General features: G+C 41.9%; 1 protein-coding gene across 1 annotated transcript in view; it reads left to right on the forward strand.

The window, feature by feature from the left end:
• LOC126403253 (cadherin-4-like) overlaps positions 1-13,224 on the forward strand; it is a 329,744-nt gene that overhangs the window by 132,222 nt on the left and 184,298 nt on the right. Inside the window, exon 3 of the mRNA XM_050065819.1 lies at positions 6,230-6,253. Within this exon, the coding sequence (XP_049921776.1) occupies positions 6,230-6,253 (24 nt within the window). The remainder of the gene's footprint in view (positions 1-6,229; positions 6,254-13,224) is intronic.

Here is a 13,224-nt window from a genome sequence, read left to right on the forward strand (position 1 = left end):
TGGTGTCATTTTAGCAGCGTTTTTAAGAAAACATGCCTGTCAAACCAGCAGGCGGGCTTGGGGGTTTAGGGGGTATTTACAATAAATACAAAATACATCCATTTAAAGTTGTATGTCTCTCCCCTAAGCCAAAACACCCCCACCCCTCTCATAAATAACAAACAATCCCTAGGCAAGGTTGAGCATGTGACATAAAAAAGATGAAAGCAAGGAGAGGGGAAAAGAGGGAAGGAGGGCAAAAGCTAAGAAATATGTACACTCAGCTGAGAGACTGTTGTTGAAGCTGCGCTCATCATCGCTGATGCTAGCTTTCACTTATCGTTAACTAAAGTTATATTCATCACACAGTGTTTATGGCCTCAGTCTAGTCTCGTGCAGGTGTACCAATCCTTCAGTCAGACATGCAGTAAGGGTAGAAAGAAGCAGCTTATTGGTCACAAAAGAGAGGAAGCATTCTCAATCAAGTTGAAGCTTTCCTTGCGTATAATGTTCTATGTTTTGATGCTCACAAGTGACAGATGGCACAAAATGTGCCAAACTGTGCAGAAAAGTGCTGACAACAAAACTGCTGCTGACAATCATCTATGGTGCAATGTGTTCGGCAACTTTTACAACACAGCACTTTCTGCACAGTTTGGCAACTCGTGTGTTATTTGTTATGTGAGAGCATTAGAGTATAAAAATGCAACTTCAACTTGATAGAGAAATATTTTTCTTTTTTCTCTAAGACGAGTGTTTGTAGCCTCAAAACGACTACACACAAAGAAAGACTCTGTTGCTGTGGAGTGACATGAGATGATGTTGTAAAAGATGTAATGGTTCCTTCAACCACTGCTGCCTCCAGTCTTTCAAAAACAAACTTCCTCCCGCTGAGGCAGACTGAAGAGGCAAGCAGAGAGAGGATGGTTGGCACTTTGGTAGTGGTTCAAATTTTCTATCATGCCACTTAGTACGTCCATGGCAACCACAGGAACCACACTGGAGAAAACAATGGAGGAGTTAATTTCACTGGTGTCTGAGTATTCCGAATGATATGACACATCTTCACCAGCGAACAAAGGTATGAAAGAAACAAGGTCTGGAGGAACTGAAGCTGAGAGAAACGGTCTTTATTTAATTAGTTACCTGTCTTGATTGATTTTTAATTGATGTGGGCCACAGGGGCAGCGGTGGACCCTGTTATCTCTCAGTCAACATGCGGCAACATCACACACATCACAGTGTGGCAGGATTACTGGCGCCTGCTGCGGGCACCCGTAATCATTCCGTCTTTTATTTATGATCCCTCTATGATCCTTTCAAGGGGTTCGGTGTAAACCTGTTTTCAGTGGTTGCCAGTCAGTGTCATTATGGCCTGGCCTTATTTGGAGCATTAACTAATTCAAGCGTAGACACTTCCCTGTCTGCATCTGTGGGCGTACAGTAAATGAAGGCTGTCATTTAGAGCAATTTCAAGTTGATAGCTTTTCATGTCTTGATGTTTTACTTCTTCTCTGTCTATTTGCTGTCTATGTATCGGATCAAAAAAAAAGTAGTCGCAGGGCAAATAGATGCATTTTTAATGGGTAATGAATGTTCTAAACATCAACATGAATACTCTGTAGCCATGCCTTATTAGCTATTAAGATCTCTAAAATGTGCTTTGGTCTAAGTTTGCTTCTTGACTTGTTTTCTATTCAAACTATAGACATCAGATTACATTAGAGTCTACCGATCAGAGGGTGCATGTTTACCTAAATGAGTAGGGCATTGTCTCGGTGTCAGTCTTCCTCTTAATCACTCTCCTCTCCTCTACTGTGTTCATTCATCCTCTGTGGCAGCGAGAGGCGAAATTTATGAAAGGTAAAGCGCAACAGTTGATAGATGTTTATTTTGTTATTCTGCAAATGTGCCTTAAAAAGTTGCTTTTAGTGTCCTCAGGTATGCTTTTGGGCAGTCTTAACTTTACTGGGCTTCCATACATATATTGCAGTGGGAAAGCTGTATTGACATATGCCCTACTTTACATAATACTCAAACCCATAGGAGCACTGCTGCGAGTGCACGGGCGCATCAAAACACCACTCACATATTCACTGCAAATTAGTCTCCAAATCCATATAAGCCACTGATAGCTGGGAAGAAATGCAGTAATCAATGGTGGAGGTTTTCTTTACCTCCCTAAACAGCAGAGTTATTAATGCGCGCTGACACCAATCAGCATGGTGTCTCTGCTCCGACCCGGTGAGTACTAGAGAGATAAGGAGTGGTTTCTCATGATTATTTATTATAACTTAGCTGGTGTTCATTATTTATCATTATCAAAACAGTGTTAATAGAGAGCACGCTACCACATTTTCTTTCAATTCCTCTCCTACCCAATATATTATATCAGTGTGCGCAGAGAGGAAGTGACATGCGGTGTAGCACCCCGCTGTTTACTGCAGGTAACTGTGCGTAGGGGTAATTAATTAATCTATAATTGAGAGTATGCCTTGTTATATTAAAATTAAATCACAGTTAAGTTGTGTTGTCTCCTACGGTGCCTGGGTAGGGACATGGAGAGGGGGAGGGGGAAAATATCAAAGGTTTAAAAAAACAGAATATGTACTTCTGCAAGATCTCACAAAACTTTTTCAGAAAATGAAAGAAAAAAATAGCACCACGCACACATCTGTGGGAGAGGTTCATGGCATTTTATTTTGAGATTGGCCTCATGTATGAAAACATTAAATCAGTGCTTGGCAACAGGCACGGTTTCATTAGCACATTTGCCAGAAGAATGTCACATTTGAACATTTTGAAACATATCATATCAACATTGCAAAACAAAGTGATGTACTGTATGAGCTTACTTTGTCATCAGGAGGTAGAGAGGATGGTGGATGGAGTGATATCTTGGCGAGACACCTGCCGAGCTGCAGACCACTGTTCGAAACCAATAAGCAACAACACCTGTTGGTTTTGGCGAGTCGTTGTTGCGTTTCTAGCAGCTTTTTGGGTACTAAATATGGGTGTTATACAGTGATCCATTGCTGTCTATCCACTGGGAATAGTGCCATTAAAACCTGTTGGTTTTTTTTGCTGCATTTCCAGCCGGGATAGTGCCACCAAAACCGTGTATTTTAAGCCGAAACATGATCTTTTCCTGACCATAACAAAGTGGTTTGTGTCCCTGAACATAACCACGTTAACCACAGTATTGTTAAAACGTAATTTTTCAACGTATCAACGACATTATTATGTGCAAATGTTACGTTTTTGTCTCTCGCAACAACATACAATGTCCCGGCAGTTGAGTTGTATTTACACAATGAGAAACATCCGAAGAGAATACTAGCGTGCCCTGCGGTCCCTCTGCCTCACTGCACGCCACTTTGAGAACACTTTGCCGGGAGGAGAGCTGGCGGCAGCTCTGAAGATGGACCTTCTCTTAGTGGTTGTGGCTCGAATTCAGCCAATGCAAACACCATCCTGGCATCATTTAAGGGATCATGGGATCAATATATTTGTATAATACCCAATTGTTTTTAAAACTGGGCTCAGTGAGTGACCCGGACCCGGAGAACCCATTGGTTGTTACTGGTTGTTGAACATTAAACTGTGGTTACTGTAATTTGAAGCATTCTCTGGCACAAGAATTTCCTTTGGGATGAATTAAGTTCTATTAAATTTGAATTAAATTGAATTTGGGGTTTGATAAATGGTAAATTCCTCAGATTTAATGCCCCATAACACTATTTTCTAGCTATGGTAGCTGTCATATTTTGTGGGACCTGCATGGGAATGCAGCCATCAAGACTCCAAACTATTTTGCTTTTTGTGTGTTTGTTTGTGAGATTGCGTAAAAGTACATATTTTTTTCCCTCCATGATCCCTCCTGGAGTCTGCAGTCACCCCCCTTTTTTTAGCCTCTGCAAGCTCTTGCCCAGAAAGCTTTTTCTTCTCATTATAGTGCAGTCAGTACTGTCTCTTTCTCCAAATTAAGTCAAGCTGATACTCAAGAGTACAGTTTAAGATAATATTACTAACGAGTCTTCCATCGCAGCTTTTCTTAGCGGATCTCTTAATGTGCTGCAAAAATCATGTAAATGATGTGAGGTGCTAAAGTAAATGAAATGCCTGTCTGATGTCCACCAGCTACCTGTCACTGTTGCTGTCTTAGTCGCTCAGACTTGTAAGACGTGTGGTTTTGGCTGCCATTATAATTCCTGTAAGCTCTTTTTAAGCTCTTTATCTTTAACTACATTGACGGATCCAACGGGTTTTGCAGTAGCATTACATAATAGTTTTATTTTTTTTAATTCACAGACATGGAACAATGTGTATTTCACAGGCTGTGGTCTGGCACATGTTCTGTTGATCATCATTTGGACTGTGGGTATGTTTTACTGTTGACTGATAAGGTTCAGCTGCTCTATACTGTTGGTATGATGTTTAATGTTCAGCACAGAGACTGGTAATTTTGCTCAAAACAGTTACTGTTCTCCAAAGACACATTTTATTTTATGTGAGTTAGTGTACACGTTAAATGCTTAAGCTTAAAACACTAAAAAATATTTGTAATTCAATTCTGTGATTTGTAACTTTTAAATGTGAGAATCAGGTTTGTTTATCACCACAGACAACACAGGCAGTGAGCATCTCTCTCCTTTCTCTCTGGTTGCCTGTGTTTTCCCGCAATGTTTCATAATCTCTGTAAAACTGATCATCTACTCAGAGTAGTTATCTTCCAAAACTTTGAAGACACTCAACCTACACTGCTAGCGCTTGCCAGAACATTTCTGCCTGACATATGGTAGTCTTTGTTTTACATAACAAACAACAAAAAGAGTGGGATATGGGCCACTGATTGTGACATGACGGGTAATATGTTATCGTCTATGCAGCTACCCTGAAGGTTTTAACAGTGGTGAGAGTTTGTAAGCCTTTGGGGTGAGAAGGAAATGGACCAAGGATTTTCTTTTAGTGATAAGGTTGACTGCGCCAGGCTGTGAGAGTGCTTCACTAACTAATTATTTGAAGCCTCCACTCAGATTAGGGTAGACATGCAGAGCTTATGGACAGTCGCATAGCAGACAATCAGACCATGTAATAACCAGCAGGCCAATATTTGCTCAAATCCACTGTAACACCTCGCAAAACAAAAGTGTGTAAAGCCCTAATGCTCAGTCCAATCCCACGCCACACTGCCTTGATAAACACTGAAGCCACCCCCACAATAGGCGCCATCTTTACTCTGGCAATTAGGCAGAGCTTTGGATTATCACTTCCTCAGCCCAGCACGCCACAAATCCATCCGGATTCAATTATTCCCCTCCCATGTCTGTGGCCATTTGGGCTTCTTGGGCACATGGCCAGTAGAGAAATGTTCTAAAGGATTTCAACTGCTGAAAGTACAAAGTTAAACAAAAAAAGAGCTTTTTTTCCTTTTGTTTTTTATTTATTCTTGCATCCTTGCAAGTTTGACAAGTCTATTAAATAAAAATGAAACCTTGGGAGCTTACAAGCACTGTCCCGGTAAATATTTTATGAGAACAATAAGCTAAATTTACTGTATTTTTCTCCTGCACAAATGCGCCTCCTTTTTTTTTTTTTTTTATTCTGTTAATGTTCAGTGTTGTATAAAAAATGTGTTGCAGTACATCCTTCCCTTGAAGCAGCCCATGTTTTGATCCACGCCTTGTGGGCCAGGAGTGTCTCTAGTGGGCTCTGAGTAAGAACCTAAAATGCTTACTGAAAGGATTTGATTTGCTCTGTCTCGCTGCACCTCAAAGGCATTATTTTTACTTATTAGAAAGCTCACTCAGGGTAAATTGTGTAAGAGATCAAGGGTTTCCAGGGGTCTGGAGACTCTCATCTTTCTACTTGAGGCCTCTCTTCGATGTGTTTGCACTGATGCTTTTTTCCCCTCCACCTGGTTGGTCCTTGTGGAGTGGAAAAAAGGCTGCTGTGTGTATTACTCAGACACACCTACTGAATGTGTCCCCTATGTGTGTTTTCATATTCAGGCACAACTAAGCGTGCATGAGTGGAGTAAAGTGGATATTCTTTGCAGTTCTGAGATGAGAGACCCCCCCCGGTTGTGTACACCCCCCCCTCCCTGTGTGTTTATCCTCTTGGGTGGCTCGTTTCCCTCCCAGCAAATCACCGCCGTGGCTGTCATCTCCTTCATTTTATGTGTCTGCTATACAGCAGCCTGTCAGCTCCTAACACATTCCTCTGTGTGTCTCCTCTCTTTTATCTACAGATACCACTGTGTCATCACAAAAAGGTAAGACAGCACTCAATCAGTCACCTGTGGATCCCCATGCATTTTCAGATGGGTGGCGCGTGTGCGTGTGTGTTTCTCCGTGTGTCCGTGTGCATTCTCAAATTTTTGCTAATGAGATGAAAAACATTTCATGGTGTTGTTGATGTTGATTTGAAATTGAGTCATTCGGTGTTTCTGCTACAGAACAATCTGTTTGATTACAAAGTCAATCACTCACACCCACTGACACCTAGACTAAATTACCCTGCTATCCCGCAATGATAGACAGCCCACAGTCTGTTTTGCATCGCTTTCTGTAAGTCTTATGTTAAGACTAATCACAGTTCTGTTTAGACTCCTCCACACTTTCATGTGTATGTTAATGTGAGGTTGGGGGAGGTGATTGTTTTGCATAGTGGCTCTTCAGGGAGAGACGTGGGGGATGTAGGAGGGGGGGAGATGTTTGTAGGAACGTACCTGTAGGCTGTTTTGATTTTGTTAGATGATGGGGCCACACAGTCAAACTGTCTAAACAGCTCCGGGGGTCTTGTTCTGAGTGGCAGCCCGCAGGTGTATGCACCGAGCAGTCCCAGCCCTCTACTCTTCATAGTGGAGATACGGTAATGGCAGAGGGTGTGTCACGCTCTGTGATTGCAAAGCAGGAGCAGACAATCACTCAGGAGAACTCCCCGCTGATTTTGTTGAAACTTTCTTTGATTTCCCACTGTGCTTATAAGAACTTAGGTGTTGTTTTGTGCGAGCTCGTACCAGAGCAGAACAGAAGGCAGTTGAAAATATTTTCATTGTCACCTGGATCTGATATAATGTGCACAACATGTACATCTGAAAAAAACCTAAACAGTTGGCTTGTGTCCTTGGGAACATGTTTTCACCTTACAAAGCTTCAGATCTGTTAAAGCTGCTTGTACAGTGCAGGAGGCATTGATATAGTGCAACTGTGTGACAGGTTACACTTAGTGTGCCCTCACCCACCCACTCACACACACACATACACACACATACATAGTGTTGTGAGGCCTATGTATGTGATGACTATGAGGTGTATGATGCTGTCAGATGGGCCTATAAAGGTAAGTGATGTGGGTTGCCCGAGCCCCGCTCTCTGATAAATGTTGAAGGGGAGCAGAGGCTGGCATGGCGTACATCATCCCTCCACAGCTGCACTCGCATATGTTTCTGAACGGGAGGGAGATAAATAAGGCCACGCAACCCTGACAGTGAATGAATGCCCACTGTTGTTAGCCCCTGTGTGTCTGTGTCTGACTTCTGTGTTTGTATGTCTTTCTTTTCCTGCCCATCCAAAACGTCCAATTCAAATCCGTTTAGTCGGAATCATCAACAAAAACATTTGCTGTCTCTCGGCCCCACACGTTGAGAGTGCCACAGAGAAAAAATAGACTGCCGTATACATCCATACACTGTGAGTTATGGATGGCTTTGCGGCTATGACAGTGCCATCGGTACCGAAGAGCCATGGGGCCTTGAGGCAAAGATAGTGTACATAAACCATGTGTTTGTGTGTGCACAACGCTTAACAGACTGGCATATAAGTGTGTGTGTGCATATGTGCATGTGCCTGAGCATGAAAGCTGGAGAAAGCAGGACATTTGTGCACACTGGCAGTGTCAACTCCCCACAGTCTCAATCTGTTAATATTCAACATGAGAGATGTGGGTCTCCCATCTGTTAAATGAGTACAATGCTACAGTACACGTGTTAGACTGAAGGGCAGCACATAGTATTTAGGTCCAGGTAGTTTTCAGGCCGTGGTTGTGTAACCTTTGCTATTGTTCCTCACCAATATCATGATTAATACAGGACCTCATTATAATGTGACCTTATTCTTTAGTTCCCTACTTCTGTGGAACATCCCCACTAACCGCCCCCCTACCATGACATCCTTTATCCAACACCTCTCCACCCCCTTATACTCCTCCTCCCTCTCTTCTGCCAAATGAAGTATATTTATGGCACCTGTGCTGGAAAAACAGTCTCCAGGAGACGTCCCTCTAATTTCATTTTCAAAATGCCAGCAATAAATTTATCAAATGGGCTGAATCGAATCGGAGTCACACGCAGTGCCATCCGTCATGGGCTGTCCCTCAGGGGCCTGTGGGCGTACTTAAGCCGGCCAAAAACCTCCGCTGGCAGGAGAAAAAGACTGAGTGTTGGAAAGGGAGGGGGGTCCTGGTAGGAGAGAAACCAGATGAATGTACTGGAGAAATATGCTGAGAACAAAGATGTGCGTGCATATCTTTATGTGCTTAGATGCATATATGCAGGCATGAATTAGCTAGAGTGTGGATGCATATGTGTGCGCAGAGGTCAGTGCTAATTCTCTGACACATAGGATCCTCACGATATCATCTGAGTTAAGCACTTTGGCTGTCAATGTGCCAGTGTAATAATTGATTAATTGCAACACAAGTTAATTGATTGTTTTGCTGGTTTTTGCATTTGTAAATCCCTCTCAGTTCAAACACCACTTTGAGCTTTATCTCCTCCCCTGCCTCTGAAAACTCCAGGTTCACACGCTCTGTGCCCTCCCATTCCCCCTCCCATCCCGCACTTCCTCATCCTTTGTACCTGACTTTGGCACCTTTGCCTTTCTCTTTAAGTGCCTTTGTCCCTGCTTTCCTTTTGTTTCACCCCTCTTTCCCCGTGCCCATCTTTTCTTCTCCTCTCAGCGTTTATCACTGTGCAGGTTAAGCCAGGCGTGAGTGAGGGTAAAGCAGCTTAGTACTAACAGGGCTAATGAAGTCAGGCCCCGTATTCCTCTGACGGGGATCAGTGGCGCTACTCTGTGAAGCCTGTCAGCGTTTAATGATTAGATGAAACATTCAGACACCCGCTCCGAGAAGACAGGCACACTGATATGTGGTAATACCCAACTGTGGTCTCTGTTACACAGATCCACAAACATTTATGCATGCGCACGCACTCATCATGCAAGCACAAACCGTACTTTCACACACTCACATGTGCGTGCACACATGCACTCCCACTCCTCCCATTTTTGCGAAGGTGTTGATTTATGACTCAAACATGGCATCAAGGGTATACACTGCAAAGTGATTGGAAGAAAAACGAATGACAGAGACTCAGAGAACGAGCAATCTGGCTATTGATTCCTGTCATGTGCAGGAAGGTGGAGAAAAAAGTGAGCTGCATGTGAGAGATTTACCCCTCACCTTGATGAGCAGATTGTAAACAACTCCACACGCTCTATTCAAGATGCATGCTGTGATCCGTGATTTTCACTGCTTCTCAATTCTCCCTTAAAAAACACGATAGAAAATCAATCAAAAAGGCCAACGTCTCTAAACCTTTTTGAACATTTCAAGGTTCATCACTGATTCTAAATCCTATTAGATAGAGTTATCCTCCTCTGGATAACTTGCTCACGCTTGGCAGCTTAATGTGTGGTTGAGCTGGAGTATGTGTTGTTAGTATGTCAGCAAGTGTGTCAGTGTCAAAGTGGGAGGCTGTTTGTGTGTTTAAAGGCTAAAACTGAGGAATGGAGTGACAGAGGCAGTGGTTGGGTCAACAAGCTGCCTGTTGGAGAGAGTGAAGGGGTGCCTGCGAGGGCTTGGCCGCTTTTTGCCCCATTAGCCGCACATGCTAATTTACCTGTCAACTTACATCTACACAAGGAAACTACACGACTTCTCTCTCTGTTTCTCTTTCCGCACTTGCCTCCTCTCTAAATCCCTAAATCTCCAGATCTCTCACTCATTACTTTTTTCAATATTTTCTTTCCACTGCTGAAATGCAAAATATTCCATCCTCACACCAGTAATTTCTCGATCTCATGTGAAATTACCTGTTTAGCTCTAGCCAAGGTGTACTAAAGGGACAGTTCCCCACAAAATCTAAAATACATGTTTTTCCTCTTACTGTAGTGCCATTTTTATTGATAATGATAATATAATGATAATAGAATAACTTAATTTACAAAGCACCTTACATACAAGAAATACAGCACAAAGTGCTTTACAATAAGGGCATTATAAGCACTGCGCCCTTCACATGTAAATAGACATAATGGACATAAAACAGACAAGGCTATTCAATATAAAAGGACATTTAAAACAGTTTAAAACATGGATTAACTTATTCATAAAGTCAAAGAGATTTGTGAAACTATAAATCATAAAATCAAGTAAGATTTTGTTAGTAAAAAGAAAGAGTTTCAGACCTGTTTTAGAAAAGTTAGAGCCAGGTAAAGGCTAAAGTGAACAGATACGTTTTTAGCTTTCTTTTAAAAGTATCTAGCGAGCTAGCGTCCCTGGTATCTATAAGTAGTGCATTCCATAGCTATTGGGTATCTACTCATGGAAACTGCTACCTCACCTGAGCCGGCCAACATTGCAACACAGCTGAGGAGGACACCATTGATATTAACAACTCACACTGTCACAAACATGAGCCTCTTATCCAACAGTGGATGCACACTTCCTTCTGCATGATGATACAGTCGGTGGGTGTAGTTCTGCCGAAAGAAAAAAGTTCCTACATGAAACTTCTCACAGCAAAGTCTATCAAACTTTATCTTGAGTAACGGGGTCGTGATCTCTGGAAAGACACATTGCTGTGTGTTTTCAAATGTATTTTATTTGGTACTTTTAGCACCACAAGCAGAGTGCCATCTAGTTCAATTATATTCGAGAGAAGGCAGACATCGCTACAACCGAAATCTCTCCAACATTTGACAACCCACACCAAAACAATTTAGACTGATAAACAGCACTACAAGCAAGAGGAGACTTGTGTTTTTGATTTGTGGGTGAACTGTCCCTGAAGACATAAAAAATACATTCATGTGCATTTCTGCCACTGTGCAGCTGCTGTCATGTATCTCTTGGTTTAGAAAGCCTCTTTACTTGGAGAACCTACTTGGAAATATAGTTTAACAAGGATTGAGCCTAGAAATCCCATGTAGTCCAATGACTAATATTTATTATGTAAATGTTCATAGTTATATGGGGCACCTGGCTCCACCTGTTCACATATTCAATTGTCCTTGGTCAAGACACACTGACCCTGATCCGCAGGACAGCGCCTTACATAGCAGCTCCTTGGCCATCAGTTTGTGAGTGTGTGTATGAATGGGTGAATGAGAGGCCAATTGTAAAGCACTTTGTCCTTTAAGGTAGAAAAACACTATATAAGAGAAGTCCATGTACCATTTTATTTTATGCCTGAAGCTGCTGAGGATTTTTAAATCTATTAATAATTTACCTTCAGCGTTTCTTCCCTCCTCCTGTGATGGGTTGGTAACTTACCAATTAGCCAAAGGCTGCCTCTGACAGTACAACACATCCAAATAAGAATTAAGGATATCTTTACCCTAAATACATAGTACAGAAAAACGAGGCTTCTCGTTATTTCAGCACTCTAAAGGAGCACATCACTACTTAGCATAGCAATTAGAAATGCCCACAGCTTAATTCTCAAAATTGGTAACTGATAATCACAATGCAGTAATCCTCGTGTGATCTTCGCAGCTATTAACAGCCTCGTAAATCCAGCTCCAAAAAGCCTCTCTGACACCGCTGCCACACAAGAGTGTGATGAGTTTGCAGCGTTGTTCAGAGACACGATAATAAACATTAAGTTGACTACTAGCTAGGGTGTAAATAATGATGTGTGAGAGACCTTGTCTGGGCTCATTAAAAAAGTAATGCAATTAAAACCTCATCATGCTCCCTTGATCCTGTCCTGACCACCTTTTTTATGTGGAAGTGTCAGCGCTCAGGAAGTCGTGGTCATTACCTAAAAGCTGCCATCACAAATCCAACCTCTTAACCTCCAAAGTTCTTCACACGCGTTGACATTTTTAATTTAATTTAACTAGGTTTTATTTAGATAAAGTCTTACCTGACTGTTACCACAGCACTAACACAGCTCCAATTGAAGCCAGAAATAAAATGAGATTAAATGTGGCAGAAAGAACCAATTAAAAAAAGTCCAGTTTACATTTTGCCCTCGCAGTGGAAGGGTTTATTTTTTGATCCTTTTTTTTTCTGCTGAATGTACATATTGTTATTATGCAAAAGAGACTAAAAATTCATTATCTGTAATTATGCTTGCAATTATAATTGTAACACTATTATTAGTAATAATGGTTTAAAGGTCTAGTGTGTAGGATTTAAGGTTATAAATGTCAGAAAGGGAATATAATATAATATGTAGGATTTCGTAAGTGGATAATTACCTGAAAATAAGAATCGCCCTGTTTTCATAACCTTACAACGAGTTGTTTAGGGGGTGGATCCTTACCCACGGTGTCCGCATGTTGCACCGCCATGTTTCTACAGTAGCCCAGAACAGACAAACCAAACACTGGCTCAAGATAGTGCCATTCGCGTTTTAACATCTGCCACCGTAGTTGGCAACCCCTTTGTGAAGAGTTGAACAGCATTGGGAAAACACAGATTTTTAATGTCAAACTGCTGAGAAAGAGATCTCTGCGGATAATTCAGCTCTTGGTAAAAACCTCCTTAATGTCTGGATATTAAGTTCAGGGTCCGACGTTAAGGTTTTTTCCTACTTGCCCTGCTGGGCAAGTACTTCTCCAATCTACTTGCCCCATCTAAATTCTTACTTGCCCTGCCTAAGAGGTTCTTTTTCTGGCTGTGTGGTGCATATTTTCGCTCATGACTTATATCTTACATCAGCAGAGACGCTCAGCCAATGGAGGCAGCAGCACATGAAAAAGCAGCACACTGCAGCTGGCCCCTCCGAGGACAGAAACAGGAGAGAAAATACACGATTACAGGCCTGGAATTAAGTCATTTTTAGGGCAAGGCCACTTTGGCCTTTGATAAATACAAATTTATTGGGGCATCACGGCCAAAATGTGGGGCACCAAGGCCAAAACCAATGGCGCAATAACAATATGTGCTAACTACACTGAATGAAGACAAAACAATATATGTGTTGAAAAACAGTACTGAGTTCATTAAAAC

The sequence above is a fragment of the Epinephelus moara genome, chromosome 16 (assembly GCF_006386435.1).
Source record: "Epinephelus moara isolate mb chromosome 16, YSFRI_EMoa_1.0, whole genome shotgun sequence".
Classification (NCBI taxonomy): Eukaryota; Metazoa; Chordata; class Actinopteri; order Perciformes; family Serranidae; genus Epinephelus; species Epinephelus moara.